Source organism: Prionailurus bengalensis, chromosome B2 (genome assembly GCF_016509475.1).
Source record: "Prionailurus bengalensis isolate Pbe53 chromosome B2, Fcat_Pben_1.1_paternal_pri, whole genome shotgun sequence".
Lineage (NCBI taxonomy): Eukaryota > Metazoa > Chordata > Mammalia > Carnivora > Felidae > Prionailurus > Prionailurus bengalensis.
The window spans coordinates 136,468,147-136,495,633 of NC_057349.1; the positions used below are offsets into that span (position 1 = coordinate 136,468,147).

The 27,487-nt window shown below is 40.8% G+C and overlaps 1 protein-coding gene across 4 annotated transcripts in view; it reads left to right on the plus strand.

Annotated features, from left to right (window-relative positions):
• The window catches only part of ARMT1 (acidic residue methyltransferase 1), a 32,645-nt gene extending 5,255 nt beyond the window's left edge, over positions 1-27,390 (plus strand). For 2 of the 4 annotated variants that reach the window (XM_043592621.1, XM_043592622.1), the window contains 2 exons: positions 3,374-3,539; positions 6,833-8,580. In XM_043592621.1, the coding sequence (XP_043448556.1) occupies positions 3,374-3,539; positions 6,833-7,600 (934 nt within the window). In that variant the 3' untranslated portion in view covers positions 7,601-8,580. Of the gene's footprint in view, positions 1-3,373; positions 3,540-6,832; positions 8,581-12,484; positions 12,667-26,583 lie in introns of those variants that run through there. The other 2 variants (XR_006299085.1, XR_006299084.1) reach the window with 2 other exon arrangements.
• The last annotated feature ends 97 nt before the right edge of the window (positions 27,391-27,487 follow it).

The window sequence follows — 27,487 nt, forward strand, 5'->3', positions numbered from 1 at the left end:
GACCAAAGAAGGGTCTTCTTAGCTTTTCTAGGATCCCAAAGCACACCTTCACTTTAAGACCTGTTTGTGTTGATTTTGCCCCTTATATTGAAACATACGTGTAATTTTTTTTTTTTGTCAAGATGTTTGGTTTTAGTTTTTCTCAGCGTTCAATAGTTGAATAATCTGCAAGTCTGAAGACAAAATCTCAGCCATATGTGAAATTTAAGTAAATTATTAAGTAAATATACTTCAGATATTGAAAAGTGAGAGTATGGAGAAAACAAGCATTTTAAAACTTTTATTAAAGTATCATATGGGGGCGCCTGGGTGGCTCAGTCAGTTAAGCATCTGACTTTGGCTCAGGTCATGATCTCATGGTTCGTGGGTTCAAGCCCTGCATCAGGCTGTGTGCTGACAGCTCAGAGCCGGGAGCCTGCTTTGGATTCTGTGTCTCCCTCTGTCTCTGCCCCTTCCCCACTTGTGTGCTCTCTCTCTCTCAAAAAGAAGTAAAACTTAAAGTATAATATGCATTCAGAACATATCTTTTTTTTTTTTTTTAAGTTTTTGGTTTTTTTTTTGTTTTTTTGTTTTTTTTAAGTAATCTCTACACCCAATGTGGGGCTTGAACTCAACAACCTCAAGATCAAGAGTTGCATGCTATATGGACTGAGCCAGCCAGATACCCCCATCCAGAACATATCTTAAGTGTTCAACAATCTTTACCAGAACACACTTATGTCCCAAGGGCCCCCATCAAGAGTCAGAACCTTACTAGGACCCAAGAAACCCACCTTGTGGCCCCTTTCAGTCCTGACATCACTGCCCTTCATAACACTATTCTGACCTGTGTTAGTTTTGCATGCTTTTAAACTGCATTTAAATGAAATTATGTGGGATATACTTTTCTGTCCGGTTTCTTTCATTTAGCATTAATGTTGGTGAGACTCATCCGTATTGTCGCATATAAATGTAAATAATTTTCATTGGTACATAGTGTTGCATTATATGACTATATCACAATCTGTTTATCTGTTGTTGATGGATATTTGAGTAGTTTCCAGCCTGGGGTTATGAAGAATGCTGCTGCAAACATCCAAACACATGTTTTTAGTGAGCATGTATGTGTGTTTCTGTTGGGTGTATATCTAGGAGTGAACCCCTGGGTCATAGTGTATGCACATATATGGCCTCAGTAGATTCTAAAATAGTAAACATTTTAAAACCAGGAATCAAATGTAAGTGTGTGAGTTTACTCTTAAATACAGGAATAAGGCTTTTTTTTTTTTTTAATTTATTTTGAGAGAGAGAAAGTGGGGGAGGGGCAGAGAATCCCAAGCAGGGTCCCTTCGGTACTGAGCCCCACATGTAGCTCGATCTCATGACTGCGAGATCACAACCTGAGTGGATGTCAAGAGTTGGACGTGTAACCCTTTTTTTCCCCCAAATTTAAGGCTCATTTTTAAAATGAGGTGTGACTTTAATGATGTGTTAATAAAACACCAGAACAAGGATTGGCAACATTTTTCTGTAAAGGGCAAGGTAGTAAATGTTATGGGCTGGCGGGGGGACATGTGGTCTTTATCGCAGCTGCTCAGCTCTATCCGTGCAGTGCAGAAGCAGCCACGGACAGTACGTAAATGACTGAGCGTGGCTGTGTTCCTAAAACTTCATTTATGGACACTGAAATTTGAATTTCACGTGTCAGCAAATATAACCATTCAGAAGTGTAAAAATCATTCTTCGCTCACAGGTCATACAAAACAGGTGACCCGCACTGGGTTTGCGAGCTGCAGTTTGCAGACCTCTCTGCTTGAATCTGTGCATCCAAGTAATTTTTATCTTTTTCTTTTTTTTAAGTCGCCTTGAAAGACTGATTTATTTCAGCAATGCTGCCATTGCTAAAAATATCTTTTAATTCTTTGGAACTTCCTTCAGAGCCAGTTTACAGGCCTCAAAAAGAAATTAGTCTCCTCCTTTTTTAGTCATTTTTCATTTTTGATAAAAAAAAGAAAAAGAATCTTTCACTCCCTTTGATTTGCACACATCATTCTACTGAAATTGCTCTGAGTGACTTTGGGTTCCAAATGAACTCCAGAGGAGAAAGAGGCGCTGTCACTGACAGGGCGTGTAATAGTGTGCTGCAGGTTCTGAAGAGAATTCCAGAAGTGCTTGAGCAATGGCTGCATCCTCAGAATAAGGGTCTCGCTTCCCAGGGTGACTGACTGGAAGGAGACAGCAATCATGTGGATGTGTAAATTCTGGTATGTTTTTGTCTGTTTTTTTTTTTTTTTTTTTTAAATCACTTCACAGCAGTCACATTGTTTTTATCCTAAGGTAGATGATCCAAGGAAAAAGTTGCTAATTTAGAAGGTCAGATGATCTGAATACCTTTTATATTTGGTTCTGTGAAGTCTATGATGTTCTTATTTATACCTTGCTGGTTATGTTTCTCTTAGGCTTGTATTATTAGTTGATCTCTCATTGGACAGCTTAAAGATGTAGCCACAGCACATGTATCACCGCTGGTCAAAGTCAACTTGGGAATGAAAGTTGACCTAAAAAACCCCAGGAAACTACATACACGTGACCAAAATTTGTCATTATAAGAAAACTTATGTTTGTATTTTCTGATTTCTCTCAAGTAGTCGTTGGGTTCCCATAGTGCTCTATGTTTTACTCTCTTGGTGATTAGCACATTGGATTCAAGTATTTATATGCATATGTTTGTAACTCGGAACCCTGCCACATTTAGCACCCAAAAACTGCTAAATTAAAGCAATTATTTTGAATTTTTGTTTCTCTCTCTTTTTGCTCTGGAAACCATACTGGGTGAATAATTACAGATAGAGTCGCTACAACTATTTAAAATTCCAGTAAAATTTTGATTAGGGAACTTCTGACAGTTAACTAAAATGAGTTTGGGGATTTGTTTTTGTGTGATTGGATTAAACTGATTTAGTGTGTATAGTTTGATAATTATTTGTTTTTCTGTAATTGATCTATGTTATATGTAGTATCTGTTACCACTAATTTTTTTTTTTTAATTTTTTTTTTCAACGTTTATTTTATTTTTTGGGGGGACAGAGAGAGACAGAGCATGAACGGGGGAGGGGCAGAGAGAGAGGGAGACACAGAATCGGAAACAGGCTCCAGGCTCTGAGCCATCAGCCCAGAGCCCGACGCGGGGCTCGAACTCACGGACAGTGAGATCGTCACCTGGCTGAAGTCGGACGCTTAACCGACTGCGCCACCCAGGCGCCCGTTACCACTAATTTTTGAGACTAGATGCTTCTGTTCTCTTTCCTTTAAAGAATTGCAATTACCCAAATGTTAAATAAAAGAAGGTACAGAGTTCTATAAATGTTTCGCTTACATTTTTCTCCTCTTGTAGTCCGCCAATCGATGACTTTGATGTATTTAAAGAATCAAAAGAGCAAAATTTTTTTGAGTCACAGGAATCTCTCATTGCTTTGTGTACTCACCTACAAGAGTTGAGAACAACTATCGAAGACCTAGATGAAAATCAGCTGAAAGATGAATTTTTCAAACTTCTTCAGGTAAACGTGATAATCTCCTGTATTAAAAAAAATTTTTTTAACGTTTATTTATTTTTGAGACAGAGACAAAGCATGAACGGGGGAGGGGCAGAGAGAGAGGGAGACACAGAATCGGAAGCAGGCTCCAGGCTCTGAGCCATCAGCCCAGAGCCCGACGCGGGGCTCGAACTCACGGACTGCGAGATCGTGACTCGAGCTGAAGTCGGGTGCTCAACCGACTGAGCCACCCAGGCGCCCCTCCTGTATTTAAACAGTCAAAAAGTAAACTGGGATTGATTTAGCAACAGAGCACGTGTGTATATATTGTCATTTAAGTTATAATTGATCATTTTTTATCATTTTAGTAATAGTGTTATTCAAGAGATAAAAATCCACTCGATCTCTGAAAATGAGTTTTGAAATTTCTTCGACTGGAGGTGATGTTAGTGGCACAGGAGTCATCTGGCTTCATGGCTTGTGTCATTCTTGAGAGGATACTTTACATTCGTTTGGTCAGCCTACCCTGACTTGGGCTTGAATGCTGGTTCTGTCTGTTTGTTGTTGGATCTGAGGCAAGTTACTTAACTTCTCTGAGCTACAGTTTTCTCGTCTGTTAAATAAGGACGGCATCGTATACGTCATTTGACGTGAGAATGAAACTAGATTCAGTCCTGTCAGCGTGAAGCACAGAGCCTAGAACAGCCTCCTGCTACCATCAGCTGTAAACGCTCAGGTCGTCAGTGGTCTGTTTAACGTGACTTTATGACGTTCCTTCATCTGTCTTGTATTACATTTTGCTTTTAATTCTCATTCAAAACATCCGAAGATTTAAGATATGTTATTAGAATCAGAACTATTTGAAAATACGTGGTTTTACACGACAGTATCCCCAGCCCTCATCTCCCAGAAAAAGTCAGAAGCATCCCCAGAAAAAGATGTTATTAGAAAATGCCACGAAAGGAGGTAAAGCAGGGCAGGAGAACCGGGGATGGTGGGGGAGATGCAGGGGTGTAGTGTGAAGCGGGGCTGCCAGGGAAGGGCCTCTGAGAAGGTGATGGGGAAAGACCCGAGGCAGGTGAGGACGTGGGTCCCATGCATGTCTAGGGGAACGTTCCTGCCTAGGGACCTGCGGGGGTGTGAGAGAAGGTGCCAGGTGATCCTGCAGGAAATGAGCGGTGAGGCGAGGGGGCTGGAAGGGCCACAGAGGCCTTGGAAGCAAAGGTGAGGACTTTGGTTTTTACTTGCGTTGCAAGCACTGGGGAGCTACTGGAGCGTTTTCGTCTGAGGAGTAACAAGGATGAACTTGTTTCAAGGGTTACTTCTCAGGACACACTGAAGGGGCACAAGGCTAGACACCGGGAAGTCTGTTATTAAAATGACCCACGTGAGAAGACATGTTCAATGTCACCAGCATTCTGGAGACACTGTGAAAGCAGAGACCGCAGAGTCTGGTAAAACTTTGAGGGCAAGCACAGTAGGCTGCGTGATTAAGAGGGAACGGCTTGCTTTGAGTTTGGAAGGAAAGTTGTCAGGGTGTCGTTAAATAATAAGCCTAGTCATCTCCCCACTTTGGAACTATTCCTTTATGCTGAGCTTTGACTTAAAAAAAAGAAAAGAAAAAGGAAAAGCAGTAGTCACATCAGTCTTTATCCCTAGCTAGCCCATTGTTTCCGGGAATAGTCCTTGAATATGTCTTTGTCCCATAAGTAATATAATAAGTTGTGAAGAAGAAGGAATACCACTCTCTTTTCTGTCATCTAGTCTGGCCAAGTAACGGAGGCCAAAAGTTGCCTTCCATTAGCGCTCATGGTGGATCACCAGCAGTTTAGCTTCCTACCAGAACATGAAGGTGTTTTCGTTTGCAGGTAATGTTGGTCTGTTTTTAGAAGCCATAGAACTCCACCCCTGTCTGCACAAACATTTCATGCCTGCTCTGTCAAAGACTGGATGCTGGGCGTGTGATGGTAAGGAAAACAGATAGAACTTGCTATCACAGAACTTGTAATCTTGAGGGAATATAGACAGTCAGTTAATGGCACAAATTAATGTGGAATTACAAACTGGAAGATGGGGTGCAGGAAACATGCAGGGGGCCGGCAGAGACCCTCACCTCCGCTGAGGAGTGCCGTCATCGACCCCACTGTTTCTCTGTCAGGTGGACACTTAACTGTTTGAGCCTTGCACTTAAAAAATTCATTCATTTATCTTTGTGGGTTTTTTTTTTTAAGTTTATTTATTTTGAGGGAGAGAGAGCACGAGTGGGGTAGGGGCAGAGAGAGAGAGACGGAGAGAGAATCCCTGATGTGGGGCTCGATCACACGAACCATGAGATCATGACCTGAGCCGAGATCAAGAGTTGAATGTTTACCCCACTGAGGCACCCAGGTGCCCCCATTCATTTATCTTTTTGAAATAATATTCTTGGTTGGAACATGCATTTTCCTCTTATTTTGAATCACACAAGTAGAGTTTGTTTTGGCTAACATTTATTGAGTATTGGGTATATTATTTAGACATACTATGTCAATTAATTTTCGCAGTAACTCTACAAGGTAAGTGCTGTTGTTACGTCATTTTTCAGTTGTGGGACCATTGTAATTTACCAATGGTCGGTAATTGGAAATTCTGGGAATTGAACCCAGGTCTATCTAATTCCAGAGCCTGTACTCCTAAGCATGTAATTTTAATTAGAGCTTTAAAAAAGAGGGGCTGCATGCTATTTTCCATAAACTAAGCTGGAGTGTTATTTCAGTTTAAAATAGAATAACATAATTAGAGTTGGAGAGGTCTTTAGACATCTCCTTGCCCAATTTCTTTATTTTACAAGTAAGAGAACTAAATCCCAGAGAAGTTGCCTGGTCCTAAGTTTTATATAACTAGTAAAAGAAACTGAGCAGTTTGGGTAGGAGTGGGAGGAGGGAAAAAGGGACTTATTTTTCTCATGACTTTGGATTTTTAAATAAACTTTGTAGCCTCTTTTCACAGTGTATCATATTCTCTTATCTGCAAGATGCAAAATCCTTCTGATTAAGCAACACGGATCGTTAACATCATTCAGATCAGTTTTTTAAAAAGTTTATTACCTAGTGACCAATTAAATGTTTCATTGTCTTAATCTCGATTATACATCATGATATAAACAATCTTTGCATTATTAGAGAAAGTGTAGATCTGATGGATATTTTGTATCAAGACTGCTGTAGAAGTAAATTTTATGAATAGTTTTAGCAACCCCTTGTCCCACATTTTACATAATAGAGGTTTTGTTGGTTATTCAAAAGAAGGGTAAAACTTGTGTACTTTTTCTTTTTCAGATTTCGCTGTGGGGCAATAAATGTGATCTGTCTCTATCGGGCGGGGAAACCAGTTCTCAGAGAACCAACGTAATAAATTCTGTGGAGGAACTAAAACCTTTCATTTTAGTGAATGACATGGAACATCTTTGGTCACTGCTTAACAACTGCAAAAAAACAAGAGAAAAAGCGTCGGTTACTAGAGTAGATGTTGTTCTGGATAATTCTGGGTTTGAACTCGTTACGGATTTAGTATTAGCTGACTTTCTGTTGTGCTCTCAACTGGCTACCGAGATCCATTTTTATGGAAAAACTATTCCGTGGTTTGTTTCTGATACTACTGTCCATGATTTTAACTGGTTAATTGAACAAATGAAAGGTTCTAATCACAAGTGGATGTCCAAGTGTGGGGCCGACTGGGAAAACTCTATTAAAATGGGCAGATGGGTTTACCATGATCATATATTTTGGACTCTTCCTCATGAATTCTGTGTAATGTCTCAGGTTGCTCCTGACTTATATGCCGAACTACAAAAGGCACATTTAATTTTATTCAAGGGTGATTTGAACTATAGGAAGCTGACAGGCGATAGAAAGTGGGCATGTACCATTCCCTTTCGTCAGGCTCTGCGAGGGTTCCATCCTGCCCCTCTCTGCAGTGTAAGGACATTAAAGGCCGAGGTTCAGGTGGGGCTGCAGCCCGGGCAAGCTGAACAGCTCGCAGCCTCCGAGCCCAACTGGATGACCACCGGGAAGTATGGAATATTTCAGTTTGATGGTCCGCTCTGACTTGCTTTAGGATGTCTTAAGTTGTCTGGAAAAATCTGACAGTCGCTTGGCATCCCCAGAAAGGCAGTGTGCGAATTGAGTCACGGGGCTGCTCTGCCTGGCTCTGGGAAGCCTGGCTTCTCGGTGCTCCCGTATGTGCACTCTGGACTCTTCTCTCTTCGAACGTTTTGCCCCACGACATTGTTTGGGAGATAGACGGAGTAAGCTAGTTACAGAGATTTACGTTTCTGTTGGCATTTTAGTAACTTATTTCAAGTTAAATGCATAATTTCAAGTGGTACTAATGAACTTATTTTTAATTGGGCAGAAAGTAAAATAATGCGTGAATTCTGCTTTTAAAGTTCGTTAACATTCTTTTAATGCTATGCTGCATGGTATTTACAAGCATGGGATTTTATTTAACTTGTTTTGGCGCTCTAAAAATAAGGGCTCTGGGAAGACATTTTAAATACGCTTTGAAAAGAGAGGGATTTCTTACAGCTGTGACATTTGAACAATGGACGTAAAGATTACTTACCTCATAAGTTAGTTTTAAATTTTGTTCTCCTTGAATTTTATTTCCTTTTAAATACCCTGCTTTATTTGCACGCAATTGTATTTTGATTGACCTGCGGAATGGACAGTAGGAAACCCAAGATTGAACAGAAACAACTGGTATTTGAAGAACCGTGGTACCTTTTTACGTTCTATTTGCAATGTCCATGATCAACTGAAGTATATTATTTTAACACGTAAGTGTTTTAAATGAACAGATTTTTAGATTGTTCTGCAGTTTAGAAAAAATGCTTTAGATAAAAAAAGATTCTTGTGCATTGAATTTGGAGTACTACCAACAAGTTAATTTTTTACATGCTTACACATTTTTTGGTGACTACTTCAAAAGACTAAGTTTCAGGTCAGTTTGCTTTGAAACTGAAATTGGAAATAAACCTGGAAATGTTTTTCCTGAACTGGTATAATAAAATGAATTGTACCGAAAATCTTGTTGGTTTTATTTTTTCCAGTGGGTGAAAGTCAAGGAGGGACGATTAAGTATGAGGTCTAAGAAAGAAACTCATAATGTACATGTTGCCAAAGCAGTTCTTAACTTATGTCGCTTATAAATGAGGTTAGTCTAAATGAGGTTATAGTCTATGACCTTGCTAAGTGTTTTTAAAAAGCTATGTCAAATATTTATGTAAAGCTGCACATTTTGAATTTACTCTTACCTACGTGTGTTCCTGTTTTAAACATTAAGTTACTAAAATACTGAGCATAGTATAATTGTAGACACTTGACATGAGTTAGAAAATGAGTATATTTGTGTTGACTTTATAGCCACAGTGTGGGAAAACGTAATAGTCACATTTTCCAAAGCAGTGAATTTTTTTGTTTTTATTATGTTGTATTAAGAACATGAATTTAGGATTCGTGAGGAACTAGTTCACCCCCTCCTATAAGAGCACAGAAGCAAACGAGCAAGCAAGAAGAGTGGCACGGCGGAAGAGGAAGTCGATTCTAGATGGAAGTTTAACAAATGCTTAGCAGGGGTGGGACCCACCTGTAGCTTCACCGGTTGGCTTTTTTTTTTTTTTTAAATTTATTTTTTTTACATTTTATTTATTTTTGAGAAACAGAGTGAGACAAAGCGTGAGCAGGGGAGGGGCAGAGAGGGAAGGAGACCCAGAATCTGAAGCAGGCTCCAGGCTCCGAGCAAGCAGTCAGCACAGAGCCCGACGCGGGGCTTGAACCCACCTGAGTCGAAGTTGGACGCTCAACCAACTGAGCCACCCAGGTGCCCTTCACCGGTTGGCTTTTTTAAATTGAAGTTTAGCTGACACACAATGTTACCTTAGTTTCAGGTGTACAACAGATTGGGCCACTCTCTGCTCCCCACGAGCTCAGCTACCATCTGTCAGCACAGCGCGCTGTTACACTACCACTGACTCTACCCTCGGCCACGCCTCTCATCCCCCTGGCTAACTGAAGCCTGTACCTCCCACTCTCCTTCACCCCTTTTGCCCATCCCCCACGCCCCTCCTCTCTGGCAACCATCGGGTCGATCTCCCTATTCTATGTTTCTGGGGTTCCTGGGTGGCTCAGTTGGTTGAGCGTCTGACTTCAGGTCGTGAACTCCTGGCTCACGAGTTCAAGCCCCACATTAGGCTTAGCGCTGAGGGCGCAGAGCCTGCTTTTGGATTCTTTGCCTCCCCCTCTCTCTGCTCCTCTCCCTGCCCTCTTTCAAAAGTAAACATGAAAAAAGATAAAAAATCTCTTTCTGCGTTTCTTGTTTCTAGATTCCACATCCAAGTGAAATGTGATTATCTGTCTTTCGATGGCTTATTTTACTTAGCATAATCTTGGTTAGGTCCATCCATGTTGCAAATGGCAAGACCTTTTTTTTTTTTTTTTTTTTTTTTTTAACGGATGGGTGATACTGTGTGCGTGAGTGTGTGCATATAACATAACATCCCATCTATCGGTAGACCCTGGTTGTTTCCATATCTTGGCTATTATAAATAATGCTATAGTAAACATAGGGGTGCATATATCTTTTTCAATTAGTATTTTCTTATTCTTTGTGTAAATAGGAGAATTACTGGGTATATTCCTATTTTTATATTCCTATAAAAAAAATTTTTTTTTTGTTTATTTCTGACAGAGAGAAACCGAGCATGAGCTGGGGAGGTGCAGAGAGAGAGGCAGACACAGAATCCAAAAAAGGCTTCAGGCTCTGAGCTGTCAGCACAGAGCCTGATGCGGGGCTCGAACTCACAGACCGCAAGATCATGACCTGAGCCAAAGTCGGACTCTCAACCAACTGAGCCACCCAGGCGCCCTATATATTTCTATTTTTTTAATGGTTTGAGGAGCCTCCATACTGTTTTCCACGGTGGCTGCACCAACTTACATTCCCACCAACGGTGCACAAGGGTCCCTTTTTCGTTTTTGAATCTTTTTTAAAACCAGCTTTCTTGAGTTGTAATTCACACACAATTCATCCATTTAATGTGTACGGCATTTTAGTATATTCACAGTTGTGCAACCATGACCAGAAATTTGATTTCTAATTTCAAAACGTTTTTGTCACTCCTCCAAGAACCCCTGTGCCTGTTAGCGGTCATTCCTCATTCTTTTCTCAGCTCTTGGCAACTAGTCATTGACTTTTGGTCTCTGTGGGCTTCCCTGTTCTGGACATTTCCTATATAAATAAGAATCAGAAAATACGTGGTCTTCGTGACTGGCTTCAAGGTCATCAGTTGTAGCTGTAGGTTTTCAGTCCTCTTGGGTGTCAGCCCTCTTGGGGACACGCCTAGAAGTACATGCTAGAGCCCATGGCAGCTGTGCTCCTGGCTGTGAAGTGGTCTCTCGTGGTTTTGATTTGTATTTCCCTAATGACTAACGGCGGGCATATCTGAGCGTATTTGAGCCGATTGGCCATTTGCATATCTTCTTTGGAGAAACGTCTTTTTAATTCATTGGCCCATTTTAAAATTCGATTATCTTTATTACCGAGCTGTAAGAGTTCTTATATATTCTGCATACAAGGTCTCATTGGATACATAATTTGCAAATATTTTCTCCCATTCTGTGGGTTGTTTTGTCACTTTCTTGATGGCATGGTTTGCAGCACCAAAGTTTTCTACTTTGATAAAGCCCTTCTATGTATTTTTTCTTTTGTTGCAAAGCCTTGGTTTTTGAACTGCTTCTTAACATCCACTTGAGGGCCGCTGCAGTGAGGGACTGAAACACCCAACGGTCAGGGCTCTGTCTATAGTCTTCTGATCCCTCACGTATTTCAACCCACCAGGCTTGGAGGTCAGTTAGGGGTGGTGTTTCCCCTGAGGAGCTGAGTGATTTGGGGAAACTCCCAAAATAGCATCTGCAATTGTTTCAACTGCTGATGTCATACTTGGTTAAGCATGAAGTAGCTCTTGAATACAGCAGGTTATACATTTCATGCAATACATTTTTATCAAGACATAGACCCAGTATCTTATGTACACTATGGAAATATGGATGAAGGGCAGGTAAATAATTAGGGGAGGTTGGTGGTTTATACTCCATGGGTTTATGTTACTTCTGATGAAACAACAGTGGACAAGATTTTTTTTTTTTAATGCTTATTTTTGAGAGACAGAGTTTGAGTGGGGAGGGACAGAGAGAGAAGGAAACAAAGAATCCAAAGCAGGCTCCAGACTCTGAGTTGTCAGCACAGAGCCCCATGCGGGGCTTGAACTCACAGACCATGAAATCATGACCTGAGCCGAAGTCGGACATGTAACCAACTGAACCACTCAGGTGCCCCAGCAAATGGACAAGATTTATTGAAATGATCCAGCTTTTTTTTCTTTCTATAATTTGAGGTGTATTTTGTGTTGGATAAAATGCAGTAATGTTTTTGAATCTTTATCAAGCCAGACCTTGGTTGTTCAACCTCACGGTCATGTTTCTGTAAAAGAAACACCCATCACAAAAGACAATATCAACATAGTTCAAACTCTTTACTTATATTTTAAGAAAATTCCAGAGTGGATCAAAAACATAATTCAGAGTTCTATTTATTAAAATTCCCTCTCCCACCCATTTTTCTGCCCAAACCCCCCAATGAGTCTTGTTCCGGAATCTCTCCCTCCATAAAACTTTTCTTCTCCTCTCTCTCTCTTTTCTGAACTGGAGGGTAGGGAAGGGAAAGACTGAACACTTCTACACATGCATCTCTTATTACTTAAATGAAGCTTTAATGTAATGTCTGACTCTTATGGTAAGCAATCAGTGATGTCTTGAGATTAGAGAAAATGAATAAAGCAGAAGGGAAAAATAGGAAAAGCAAGAGCATAATCCTATCACCTTTAAATACCCCTGTTGATTTTTATGTATGCATTTCTTTTTTTTTTTTTAAAGGGTATTTATTTATTTTGAGAGAGAGGCAAAGAGAGATGGAGAGAAGGATTCCCAAGCAGGCTCCACACCATCAGTGCAGAGCCCCACGTGGAGCTCAAACTCATGGAACCGTGAGATCATGACCTGAGCGGAAACCAAGAGTCAGACGCTTAACCAACTGAGCCGTGCAGGCGCCCCTTTATGTATGTATTTCTAAGTTTTCCTCCATAGACAGACATATTTTCTACATTTCTAAGATAAAAAAAGCAGGATCATACTGTCTGAAAAGTAATTTTTATTTTATTTTTTTTAATTCCGAAGTATTTTTTCCAACTCCTGGAGTTTTTGTCCGGTTAGTTGGTTTCCTTGTTCTTCTTGCTGTCATTTTACTTCTTCCTAGTTCACTGATTAGTCCCTCCTGGAGAGGGAGAAGTTTGTGGGGGCTTTTGTTTTTGTTTTTTCCCCTTGGGCAGCAGCCTGGCCTGGGACTCAGTAATGGCCTGGGACTCATAAGTACTTGATTTCTAATCCCTGGTCTCCTATTAATCATGTAACCTGTCACATTCTGACCATTTTACTGGAAAAGGAAAAGTTATTTCTGGTCAACTTGAACTATGTTCAAATCTCAAATCCCGGGTCCCCTAGGAAAAGGAGTCATGCAGCGATATTAGCATTCTGGCACCCCCTAGCGGCCATCTGGGTATTCTGTAAAACCTGATCTTTTCCCTTGCAGGGTAACTTGCAGACAGACAGATGCTGTTGTGAGTGGAACATAAATTTAGGCTGAGCCATCCCTTAGATACCACCATTCACCTCGTTCTTCCTTCCTGATTTTCCTTGGTGGGTCACATCCCCTCCTTTTAGTTTATAGAATATCCGCTCCATTTTCAGACCTTTTAGAAAATAGGGAGGAAAATCAGTTCGTACAGAAGACATTTCTAAAGTGTTGAATCGCATTAGTTGTGCATTCCTTGGGGCACCTCCCCACTGTGGCTTCTTTGTATTTGCCCCACACACGGTTGGTGGAATGAATGACTGATTAATAGGTGATACATTTTAGCATTTGAAATGCTTTTTTGAATATTTATTTATTCTGAGAGAGAGAGAGAGAGTCGGGGAGGGGCAGACAGAGAGGGAGAGAGAGAATCCCAAGCAGGCTCTGTGCTGATAGCAGGCTTGATCCCAAGAACTGTGAGATCATGACCTGAGCTGAAATCAGGAGTCAGATGCTTAACCAACTGAGCCACCCATGTACCCCTTAAATAATTTTTTAAACCTCTGAGTGATGGAGGTCACCAGATTGAAGTCTGAAGGGTGAAATGTTCTGTTAGCCTGATCAATTAGATCATTTAGTACTTGTTGAATGAATAAAGAAGTATATATTATATAATTGGGAGTTTTCCATAAATATATACCTCTTTGAATACTTTTTATTCCTTCGATATTATATTGTGATCAATTTGCCATTGTTGAAAATTCCTCAAAAATGTGATTTGTAATGGTCACAAACATTTCATCATAGAACTAGATCGTATTCTCTTTTGCTATGTAGATTGTTCAAAATTTTTGCTATTATAAAAGAGGCTGAAATGAACATCTTCAGACAACTAACCCTCATTAAGATTTGCAAGTCTTTGGGGCGCCTGGGTGGCTCAGTCGGTTGGGCGTCCGACTTCAGCTCAGGTCATGATCTCAAGGTTTGTGAGTTTGAGCCCTGTGTTGGGCTCTGTGCAGACAGCTCAGAGCCTGGAGCCTGCTTTGGATTCTGTGTCTTCCTCTCTTTCTGCCCCTCCCCTGGTTGCGTTCTGTTTCTCTCAAAAATAAATAAACATTTAAAAAAATATTTGCAAGTCTTCAGTTACTGCAAATTATTGGAAGCCACTCAATTATTCTGGTCTTGCTAGAAGCGTATTAGACTTGTAGCCCCAAACCCTCAATATTGAGTAATTGCTTGATATGAGAAGGGAAGTCACTTTTTTCCTTACTTTCTTTTTTTAAAGTCATGCCATATATCATGACTTTCAATCCTGCTTAAGTTCAATACAGAGTTTAGGCACAAGGGGGAGATCCTTTAGCATAATGAAGTGGCTGGATTTTCCTTCTATTTAGCAGAGATTTTAGCAAGAACTGGCACAGTATAATTTTCATTGTTGACTGCACACATTCTTGTGGTTTCAACTTCATTCCTTTCTTGGCCAAAATTTTATGTCTACATATACTCCTTGCCACAAAATATTATAGTGGTTTATCATAGAAATATTGCAAAGTAGATGAATTTGAAAATAAAATGAATACTCGGGGAAAGTAGAAAAAAAGAAATAGAATTCTGTTAACAATATAGAAAAGTCACACTAGAAAAAAACTTTGTAAGAAAGTAAAAATAATTGCTTTCTGTTCATTTAACCTTTGCTCGAAGGGAAAAAGCACTACCACATTTGTTTCCTTGTTTTGTAAATTTTAATACAGCAAATCAATTTTTACTGTGATTGAGAAAATTTAAGGGAACTAAATATTCCAAATGTACCTTACGTTTGAGAAGATAGGAATGTGGGGCGCCTGGGTGGCTCAGTCGATTGAACATCTGACTTCAGGTCGTGATCTCACAGCTTGTGAGTTCAAGCTCCGCGTCAGGCTCTGTGCTGACAACTTGGAGCCTGGAGCCTGCTTCAGACTCTGTGCCTCCCTCTCTCTCTGCCCCAACCCACTTGCATTCTGTCTCTGTCTCTCTCAAAAATAAATAAACATTTAAAAAAATTAATAAAGAAAAAAAGAAGATAGGAATGGGGCATGGTATGCTTTCAGTGTAGAAAATTTTCGAGTGGTGTCCAAGGGGTTCATCAGAAATATCCAGGCGGGGGGCGCCTGGGTGGCTCAGTCAATCAATGTCTGACTCCTGATTTTGGCTCAGGTCATGACCTCACGGTCTGTGAGTTCGAGCCCCTCATCCGGCTCTGCATTGACAGTATGGAGCCTGCTTGGGATTCTCTCTCCCTTGCTCTCTGCCCTGCCCCCACTTGCTCTCTCTCTCTCTCCTCTCTCTCTCTCTCTCTCTCAAAATAAATAAATAAAGTTAAAAAAAAAAAAAAGAAAGAAATATCCAGGCGGTCTACAAACGTGGTTGGGAAAAAATGTCATCTTTATTTTCATTAATCCCGAATTGCAATTTAGTATTTCCTTCAGTTTTTTATGTCAGGTTTAAATTTTTTCATGGTTTAATGATCTTTAATGATTTTTAATTGCAGCAATATTGGCAAAAAAAAAAAAGTTTTAGAATGTCTATAATTCAATCTCAAATTTTCAACTCATTTCCTTTCATATTATTCTATATTTAAACAGTTGCAATTATAATGAGCACATTTTTAGGTTTTTACCTGGCTTCCTCAGGTATTTCCTTCCATTTTGTATATAAGACCTGAACTTTAGCAATATTAAGGGTACCTGTACCTTTGTCACCTGTGGAAATCATACATCTTTCCTATTGCACTATAGTTATCTTAAATTATTGTTTCATTATTATGTCAAAAATCAAGACACTTTATCTGGGAAGTTGATGGCACAAAAACAGTTAAGAACACCTGCTCTGATTTTTCTCCTTTCCTTTTCATAAAGCTGGCGGAAGACATAACAGGATTTATTTTTTTTTTTTAATTTTTCTTTAATTTTTTTGTTTTAATTTATTTTTAAGACAGAGAGAGACAGAACATGAGCAGGGGAGGGTCAGAGAGAGAGGGAGAAGAATCTGGACAGAATCCGAAGTAGGCTCCAGGCTCTGAGCTGTCAGCACAGAGCCCAACGTGGGGCTTGAACTCACGAACTGTGAGATCATGACTTGAGCTGAAGTCAGACGCTTAACCGACTGAGCCACCCAGGCGCCCCATAACAGGATTGATTTATTAAATTTTTAAAAAATGTTTATTTTAGAGAGAGAGAGAGAGAGAGAGAGACAGAGCAGAGTGTGAGCAGGGGAGGGACAGAGAGAGAGAGAGAGAGAGAGAGAGAGAGAGAGAGAATCTGAAGCAGGCTCCAGGCTCTTAGTGTGATGCCAGGCTCGAACTCACAACCTGCAAGATCAGGACCTGAGCCGAAGTCGGACACTTAACCGACTGAGCCACCCAGGCGCCCTGACAGGATTTATTTTTATAGGGTTTGGTTGGTTGGTTTTGGTTTTGTTTTGTTTTGAGCCGAAGAGGAAACACATTATACGGCATTTTTTCTTCCCATCCCAAACTTCACTTAATGCTAATCCTCTACTATCCAGCTTGGTACCTACCAGGGGTCCTTAAAAAAAATAAAAGAAATGAAAGATGTGACATGTGCACATGGGTTGAGTTGTCCTTAACTTTACTATTAGGAGATTTTTTTAAGAGATGAAAAAGTACTTGGAATGTTTTTTCCTGTTTAGAGCTCTTAAGAGTATTTTATTTTCTTTATGTATTTTAAAGTTTTTATTTATTAATTAGAGAGAGAGAGACAGCTGACGGGGAACGGAGAGAGGGAGGGAGGGAGAGAGAGAGAGAGAGAGAGAGAGAGAGAGAGAGAATCCCAAGCAGGCTCCACACCATCTGCACAAAGCCCAATGCAGGGCTTGAACTCATAAACTGTGAGATCATAACCTGGGCTGAAATTGAGGGTCAGATGCTTAACCGACTGAGCCACCCAGAACTCTTAAAAATATTTTAAAGATCCTGACAATCAGAAGTCAGAAAGCCATTTAAAGTATAAAGCAAGAAGTAAAATTCAACACAATTTCTTTTACATGTGTTTTCAATTTTATAATTATTGACAGTCAGTGAATATGAAGTATATATAGATGTGCTATAATCAGAATACATATCATTTGTGGAGTACTATGTTCCAGGCTCAGTATTAAGTGCTTTACTCATAATGTGGAATGACATCCTCCTAAAAATCCTGGAGGCAAATATTTGTATTCCATTATACAAACGGGAGCACTGAGTCTCAGTGATTTCAAGTAACTGGGCACAAGGCCAGTTAACTAGTTAATGCTAGAGCCAAAGTTAAACTCCAATCTGCTAAACTCCAAAACTCAAGTTATGGCTTTAAAAAAAATTTTTTTTTGTTTATGAATTTATTTTGAGAGAGACAGAGACAGTGCTAGTGGGGGAGGGTTAGAGAGAGAGGGAGACAGAGAATCGCAAGCAGGCTCCATGCTGCCAGTGCAGAGCCAGATGCGGGGCTCGAACCCAAGAAACCGTGATATCACGACCTGAGCCAAAACCAAGAGTCAGACGCTTAACTGACTGAGCCACCCAGTCGCCCCAATTTATGGCTTTTATTGAATTTATTATTCCTTTAGCATAATTAATTAGCACGTAATTAATTTTTTTAAAAAATGAGTAAATATACTATCATTGGAAATTTGAGTCACGCGATTATGCCCATCATAAGTCATACTACAAATGATTAGTATGTTGAAGGCTTAGTAGAAGTAGAAAAAAACCTGAGCTCTAAATATCAATGATAACGTTTTAGAATAATGATCAGGAATGGGCGGGGCAGAAATAGGGATTGTTTTTCTGTATCATTACATTTTGTACCATTGGACACATACGAACTCGTGGAACAGGCTGCACATCACACTGGGAGAGTGAGCCGTCTCTAAGAATTTGGTGCAAAGGGCTGAGCATCAGCAGATCCAGCAATGAAATGGAAGCCTCTCATCTTTCAGGCCACCAACCAGCTGAAAACAAGTGGGGAGTTATTTTGAAGGGAAATTATTTTTGTGAACAGATGGAAGTGATTTCACAAGAATGCACTGGCTCATTCTTCCAACCAGAGGGATGATATAAAAATGGTTTTGCTATCTTGGTGGAATCCCAAATCTGTTCAAATCAATGATCTCAATTCTTGCCTTGTCTTCCATAGCAAATGAAATGAGGCTCACTTTTATATTAATCTGTAGAGGTAGGCCTTAATTCTATACTTCTGTTTCCTTTCCCATCAGTTCCTAAACAGAAAGGGATTTGAATTTCTGAAACCCCAGTAATGGTGATCTTAGAGAAGATCCATCACTACCTTCCATTACTGAGGTGGGTTCTTGTTCAAAGCCTTGGTAACTGGGGCAAGGAAACTGAATGCCTGTCCCAACTCGGTCACTAATTAACCATGTGGTTTCCAGTTAGGTGTTCGATTATTCTGCTACTTAATGTTACAGATAGATTGATAGAGATATAATTGGATATGTTGGTTAGAACCGAAGGATGTGATTTATTTTCGGTTACAACAATTGAAAATATTCCATAATTGTAGACTGTAGATACTACAGACAGAAATTCTTCATGGAATGGAGAAATATTTTATTATATTGAGGAGCCTGGCTTCCCAACAGGACTCCAAGGGTAATATCCGGAGGGTGTTATGTTAAGTGGAATAAGTCACACTGAGAATGGTAAATACCATACAGATCACTCATATGTAGAATCTAAAAAACAAAACAAATGAACAAACAAACAAAGAGCAGAATCAGACCTATGAACACAGAGAGCACACTGATGGTTGCCAGAGGGAAGAGTGGTGGGGGGATGGGGAAAAGGGGTGAAGGGGAGTGGGAGGTACAGGCTTCCAGTTATGGAATGAATAAGTCATGGGAATAAAAGGCACAGTATAGAAAAAAAAAAAGAGGCTTATGGAAAGAGAGAACCCTCTTCTTCCTCTGGAGGTTTTCATGTCCTAATGTGATACTATATTTGCTCCATTTTACACATGCATTAAGACTCTGAGAGAATAAGAAACTCCAACGGCAGCAACAGAACCTTGTTCGACCATGAACAAGGTCGAAAGGGCCCAAACCCATATTTTTTGCCACCACTTACATTGCCTCCCATAATAATATCCTATCACGCATTTTGCAAAGCACTTTGTACTTTACAGAAGAATTCACATACTATGTGGTGTCGTCACAAGAGCACTCTGAGAGGTTATTATTACCTTAACTTGATCTGTGGGGCAACAGAGGCTCAACAAGGTCCTCAGAGCTGGTCAGTGGTTAGATTGGGGCTTGAATCCCAAATCTGCCAGTTCTCTGACCTTTCTATGGTCCCATAAATTCTTTGGGACCAATAGTAAGAGCTTAGAGATCAGAAACCCAGATCTAAAAAGTTAGGTTTTGTCCTTGTGACTACTGGTCCTTCTCAACTGGTGACTCAACTAGTCCTTCTAGGAGTTCTTAGGGGTTCTGTGGAGATACTTTGGGGGTTTGGGGTGGTGTGTAAGATGGAAATCATGGGGTGTCAACTGGGTGACCAGGGGAATCTCCAAATTAGTCTCTTCTGCATACTGGGCTCCTGAGAAAGACTGCATCTGACAAGGATTCATTGGCTTTAAAAGGAGAAAGGCTTGGAAACCACCGCTGTAGGTGATAGGGAGCCACTGAAAGTTTCTGAGGAGGGAAGTGGTAAAAGTCATGTTCTAGAAAGATCAATCTGGCAGTTTTGTTGCAAAAGACCTTCATCGTGGAGAGTCCAGTACAGACAGACTTAGCAAGGAGGGGATAGAAACAGGAGAGGTTATAGGAGAGGTTATAGCAGGGGGCCGGAAAATCATAGCAAGAGATGGGGGAGAGCAAAAACTCAACTTTTCTGGATCTTAGGACACACAGGACTAAAAAGTATTTTTCTTACATATCTATATTTTATTTATTTTTTAATTTTTTAATGTTTATTTTAATATTTTTAATGTTTATTTATTTTTGAAAGAGAGATAGAATGCCAGCAGGGGAGTGGCAGAAAGAGAGAGGGAAACAGAATCCGAAGCAGGCTCCAGGCTCTGAGCCATCGGCACAGAGCCCGATGTAGGGCTTGAACTCACAAACTGCGAGATCATGACCTGAGACGAAGTCGGATGCTTAACTGACCGAGCCAGCCACTCAGGCGCCCCCTTTTTATTTATTTTTGAGAAAGAGAGAGAGAGAGATGGACAGACTGACAGAAAGCGAGCATGAGTGGGGGAGGAGCAGAGAGAAAGGAAGACACAGAATCCGAAGCAGGCTCCGAGCTGTCAGCACAGAGCCCGACGTGGGGCTGACTCACGAACCATGAGATCATGACCTAAACTGAAGTCAGACACTTTGAGCCACCCAGGCGCTTCTATATTTTATTTTATTTTTTTCCTGTTTTCTTTTGGAGTTCAATTCTATGAATTTCATCACATGTATAGATTATTGACCAACGTTATAGTCAGGATACAGATCAGTTCTGTTACCCTCTAAAATTCCCCCCACTGCTATTCTTTTATAGAGTCGCCTCTATCCCCACCCATAACTTCTGGCATCACAGATCTTGTTCTTTGCCCTTAAAGTTTTGTCCTTTTGAGAATGTCATATAAATGGAATCCTACAATACAGGCATTTTGAGATTGGTGTCTTTCCCTCCATGTAATGCCTTTGAGAATCATCTGTGTTGCCGCATCAACATCCAGGAGACTCAGACGGGAAAGAAGGCTGCAAAAGGGCAACAGGGCTTGCTAATGTTGGAGTCTGAATGTTTTTGAGCTGAAAAGAGTAATATTCAGGTGCTATATACTCTCTGGGGTATTTATTTATTCGTTTATAGAATTATTTACTGAGCAACAAATACATGATATGTACTGTTTCAGGTGTTGGGGATGTAGTAATGAGCAAAATAAAAATTCCATCCTCAAGTGGCTTATATCCAGTGAGGGCAAACAAACAAGTTTATTTGTGATTTAATGTGAGGAAGCGATATACTCTGGGTAGCGGGGTAGAAGGAGAAGAGACTATTTAAGACAGGATTGAATGGTCAGGGGAAGTCCCGGGACCAGGTCAGCTCTGACCATAGAGGTCTCAAGAGAATGTGTGCAGGCTGGATTGGGAGACTGGGAGAAACTGAGGCAAAGGGGTCCTGCAATCTGGGCCTGAACTAGGCGGATGGCAGTGAAAAATGGAAGGAGGATGAATGTTAAAAAATAGTTTGGGGCGCCTGGGTGGCGCAGTCGGTTAAGCGTCCGACTTCAGCCAGGTCACGATCTCGCGGTCCGTGAGTTCGAGCCCCGCGTCAGGCTCTGGGCTGATGGCTCAGAGCCTGGAGCCTGTTTCTGATTCTGTGTCTCCCTCTCTCTCTGCCCCTCCCCCGTTCATGCTCTGTCTCTCTCTGTCCCCCCAAAAAATAAATAAACGTTGAAAAAAAAATTTAAAAAATAGTTTAAAGGAAAATGGAATGTATTAGGTAAGACGTTACGTAGGTTGAAAATTGAAATAATTTCCAGACGTGCAGATAAACTGGTACAAGGCAAAGCAATTGTTACAAGTTATAAGAGAAACTAAGGATGTTTAGTGTGACCGTACCTAGTAGTTTGTGATTGAATTAATGTAAAGTGTGGCTTTTAAACTATGCTCCTAAGTGCCCCTGGGGTTTTGTTGTTTCCAGGGGCACCAGGAGCAGTTTGGGGCTGGAGCCACATACTCAATTGTACTTCAACCAGAGCAGTGCCAGGATGATCTGTTTTGTATATTTTCTTCCCTGTGAATTTCACTGAAGTGTTTCACAGAAAAAAAGAAGGGGGGGGGGTTACTTTGTGGGAAACCATCCATTCAAAACCTTCTTATTCGATGAATGAAGAGCCTCCACCTGAGACAGAAGCTATTCTGGCCCTTGCTACAGGGGGCATGGCGGGCAAGGCAGATGGGGTGAGAACCGAACAGCTATTTCTATTACAGATTGGTTAAAAAAAATATTTCCCTCAAATAATTTTATCTCTCCATGTTTTTTTCTAACTATATCTATACTTACAAGTTTAATTTTACTCACCATGCAGATGTTTTATCTTTTACTTAAAAAAAAAATAAATATGAGAGGCGCCTGGGTGGCTCAGTCGGTTATGCATCTGGGTTTTGACTTAGGTCATGACCTCACGGTTTCGTGAGTTCAAGCCCCATGTTGGGCTCTGTGCTGATGGTGTAGAGCCTGCTTGGGATTATCTCTCTTCTTCCTCTCTCTCTGCCTCTCCTCGGCTCATGCTGTCTCTGTATCTAAATGAGGAAACTTAGGGGCGCCTGGGTGGCTCGGTCGGTTAAGCGTCTGACTTCAGCTCAGGTCATGATCTCGCGGTCCGTGAGTTCGAGCCCCGCGTCGGGCTCCGTGCTGACTGCTCAGAGCCTGGAGCCTGTTTCCGATTCTGTGTCTCCCTCTCTCTCTGCCCCTCCCCTGTTCATGCTTTGTCTGTCTCTATCTCAAAAATAAATAAACGTTAAAAAAAAATAATAAATTAAAAAAAAATAAGTAAACTTAAAAAATACATAAAAAATAAATATGAATTCATAATACAACTCCTTTCATAAATTTCTAACATTCTCCGACATAGTTCAACAGGATGACACATCTCTTTGTTTTAGTTTTCTGTGTTTTAAAAAGGACACATTGTATAGTTAAGGTGATGCTAGGTGATGTTGAAGCTCAGTGGTTTAACAGAATGGAATGTACTCTTAGGAAATCCAGTTGCCCAGGATGCGTGTGTGTGGGAAGTAAGGGCGTTTTCTGCTCTATGCAGATATTCAGGGGTCCAGGCTGTTGGAGGCTGTACCACCTTCAATATGTGGAGGTCATCCTGGAATCAGGGTCTAGCCAGAAGACAGGAGAAAAGAGGGCACATGGAATCACTCATGAGCTTTTTAGAGCAGACACGGAAGCCACACGCTTCTCCAGCCACAAACCAAAGGCCGTGCCTACCCAGGCTCGGTGAATAGCTTACCAGTCTCCGACACGTGTATGATTGCGATGTCAAAGCTGGAAAACACAAGCTTGGGCCTTGGATTTGGTTTTGCTTTGGGGCAAGTCAGGCTACATTGATGTCGGAGTTTCTGTGACTACGTGTGAACACTGCAGTGTCTAACGACGGATTCAGGGAGCTGAAGCCTGATGTGCTGAATTAGAAAAGTCTTACTTTTTCTCATTTTATCTTGTGGAGTTGGATGCAGCTCCCCAGTGAAGTCTTTCTCTGGCTATCACCAGGTCCTTCTACGACTCCAGCTATGACTTGCCACGTTTTCAATATCGCTCAGTGACTGGTTTTGTCTGTGGTTGTGTTTTTTTGTTGTTGTTGTTTTCCTCTTTTCCATATCTTACGGTTCCTCATTAATCTGAAAGTCCTTGAGGTTAGACTTAAATACCTTTTCCTCTCTCTCTCTCTTTTTTTTTTTTTTTCCTTTTCCTCTCTTTTTAACTCACTGTACCTCCTGGTCACTGCTCTGTATGGCGCCAGTAATAAGTAATTGTGCCTGATTGATCCAATGAAATAAAGACAGTTTATCCTCATAAATCAGTGTTTTGTATCAACGATGAAGCTTTGAGGAACAACCTCAAGAGACATCTGTCCATGGGAAGGCTGAGGCATTCATTAAAAAAAAAAATGGTTAGCTGAGTGCTCAACTTTCTGTATCTTTCTTCCTTCTCTTTCTCTTTTATTAGAGGAAGCTTTATAGACCAAGGACATTTATGACTAGTAATGCAAGCTTATAAAGAGGTTATTTTCAACTGAGGCTAAGTCTCTGAACTCAGCAGAAGATAAAAATCTCTTTTCAAAAATTAGGCTAATTTATTTTTATGATATTGTTGAGACGAGTAGATGAGGATCGCTTTATATATTATAGTTTTAATATATATCATATGAACATAGTTGGCTAAATCTCAATTGCTAATAAAATGTAGCCTGGTCTGAATCAGAAAAATCATCAAAATGGTTTTGACTATTTTTGTGAAAACCTCAGCAAAAGCCAGAACCAATCCTGACAAGCCAGAGCAGAGCATATGAGAAACTTTTCACCCTCAACTTTTACAAATATCTTATTAACAAGAATTATTTGTTGTTTTTTGAAAGAAAGTTGGCATTATTTTAAAAGAAATTTAAAGCGTGTCTAAAATAGGGTCAGGAAAATCCCACACTCCCCACCCAAAGCCATAAGAGTTTCCAAAATAGCAAAGACATTTTAAAGATCTAGAAGAAGCTGGGGTTTTGCTTAATTTAGAAACCACATTTGCTTTTAAAAGTTGATTTAATGGAATGTTTGGCAAATTATCATATTTTTTGGTGGAATTTTTAACATTCGTCCTTCAAGACCCATTGGTCCAACTTGTGGGAGCAAAAGGATCCTGAAGAACTGCGTTCATTTTTTTTTCATTGCTGTTTTAGAGTATACTGTGACATGAGGCTCCTGTTTCTGGAACATTCCTGACATGTCCTGTGAATGGATGGGGAGACTGTAGCCACAGGTTTGCAGGCTTGGGGCATGGAATCGGGATCTTCTAAAATTCAAAATCTCATTTATTAATTTCGGTGAGAAACTAAGTATCAAGTGGACAAGACAGTATTAACATTTGAGGTCCACTGCCTTTCCCCTGAGTTCCCATTGTACAATAACCTCTATTGTGATTACCACATTCCTTCTTTATATATGTTAATGTATTCAGTTAGAGTTCTGTCTTGGCTGGGGAAATAGTGTCCTTATAAAGTGTCTTGCATATCTCCGTTTTGTTTAATCCAGTGAAGCCAACTGATTTCTAAGTTCTTGGGGATAAGTCACGTCTCTTGCTTCCAGCTGCTCCCTACAAACTTTCTGAATCCGTTATTTTCTCAAAGGAAAGAAAATGTTTTAAGAATTTGTTTGTATATATGGGGTAGTTAAAAAAAATGATTTTTGAAATATAATTTATTGTCAAATTGGTTTCCATACAACACCCAGTGCTCATTTTTAAGACTGTGATCTTCCAAAGTTCTAAGCAATTTAGAATGAGAGTAAGCCAAGATTTCATCTCAGGCAGCCTGGCTTCAGTGGCCGTTCACTTGACGTCTGTTTGAGGGCCTCAAAGTCCAGAGATAAACCCAAGGACTTTTACTATTTTTATAAAAGGAAAAGATCTCTCACACAAGTGTATATTTTGCTGGTGCTTCCCCCCCCCACCCCCCCCGCCCCCCAGCAAAGTTTATACTTTGCTGGTTCTTTCTAGTTCTCGGAGAACTAGATTTCATTTATAATCTGATTTCACTTAAGGGTGAACCCACTGATTGCCAACTTTGTTAAAGCAGGGGAAATGCTTGACCCTACAACATTTTCACTTGGTAGTCTATTATTTCCAGCTCCCAAGGAGGGGCTGGCTTTTTGTCTGACCCAACTACATGGATCAGTTCTAATTCTTCAGTGATACCTCTGCTAAAGCGATAATACAGCAGTGACATCCTTTCCATACTGTTAACCTCTCTTTTACAGATTATCTTGCTGTGTAACAGCCAAAATATTTTTGTAACCATTATCGCTCCATTTTTCTTTGGAGAATTTCATAATTTCTTAATCTGATGCTTTTGACTAACACTGGTTGTTTGCATGTTTCCTTCAGTTGTTTAGGAAAATATTTAAATCAGATAATACTCGTTTAAAACAAGCTTTAGACAACTAACATGTTATAGGAGTGGTTTCCGTGACAGGTTTCTAAATACAAGTCGAAAGCCCCCAAATTTATTGTCATATTACGAATTTTGCCATGAGAAACACGTAGACCTTGTGAGACAAAGGAGCAAACAAAGAAAAGGAGAGACCAGAGCAATAAACGTGTGACATCACAAGGGAATAAGACCTCAAGTGCTGGAGAGAGGGTTTTTTTTGTGTGTCATGTTTTATTTATTTTTGAGACAGAGAGACAGAGCGTGGCAGGAGGAGGGGCAGAGAGAGGGAGACACAGAATCTGAAGCAGGCTCCAGGCTCTGAGCTGTCAGCCCAGAGCCCGACGCGGGACTCGAACCCACAGACCCTGAGATCGTAACCTGAGCAAAGTTGCAGGCTTAACTGACCGAGCCACCCGGGCGCCTGATAGATAGTTCTGCATTTTCCCAGAGCTCCTTAGGAGGCATTTTTATCTCATCTCAGAGTTCGTGTTTATTTAACATATACCTTAGCGTGCCAGGTTTATAAACACATTTCAGGATAAAATTTAACATTATAGCAGAATGAGCTGGAGATTCTGGTTTATGCTGGATGTGCCCAGGACTGCCTGTTCCCAAAATGCAAAATATTTGCCTTCCCCTATCAGAACCGCGGACTAAATGTGTCCCAAGCCGAACTCTCCTCCTCTCTCCTCTGCTTTATCTCCTTGCAGCCTCTCAGGCCTCACTCCACTTCCAGTCCAGCTGGGTGCTCAGACTCCAGATCGTCCCTCTCTTCCTCACCTCCACCCCCATTCCTACCAGAGCCAAATCTCAGGGGGTCCCCAACAGCCCATCCTGAAGACCTCCTCGCCCTGCCTCCACCTCCTCCAATGCATCCCGCCTACTGTTGTACCGTTGTCTTCCTCTGGGTGCAACTTCCTAACAGTGCTCTTCCAAAACTTGAGCAGCAGAAGAGTTCCTAGACACCATGGCCCAAATTCAGCCTGGCATTGAATCTGGAAGAAGCATTTCCAGGAGGTGTACTAGGTCACACAGCTGGTAGCTTTCTGCCTCTGTTGTTGTTATAAAGGAAAGCAGAAGTCTGTACCGAGGTATGATGGATCATAATATACTATCCACACATGCAGTTTCGTGAGAAATCTAGGCTGGAACTTGCTTTGTTCATCCTTATCTCCCTCCCTTGCTTAATTACACTGTCATCATGCCCAGAGTCCCCCCACCGCCAGCTTGCATGTCCTACGGCATTGCGCCAGCTGGTCCCAAATTGTGGTCCTTTCCACAGTCCAGCTCAGGCCTCCCTCTAGACTCAGTCCTCCCTCTCAACCCTCAAAGGACACATCATCAGATGTTGCCTTGAAGAGTCCCTGGACTCATGTCTTGACATGCCAGAAAGTTCAAAGGCATCTGGACAGGGGCCAGCCCAGCACTTCTCCTGCTCCCACTTACACGGAAGTGCATTGCTGTTACTCCCAGAAAAAAAATTTTTAACGCTGATTAAAATGTTTTCATTGTGTGTATTTGTTTTTTTCCCAGCTTTAGTGTAATTGACAAATACAATTGTAGGATACACCAAGTGTGTATAGTGGTGATGTATATATGCATCGTGAAAGGATT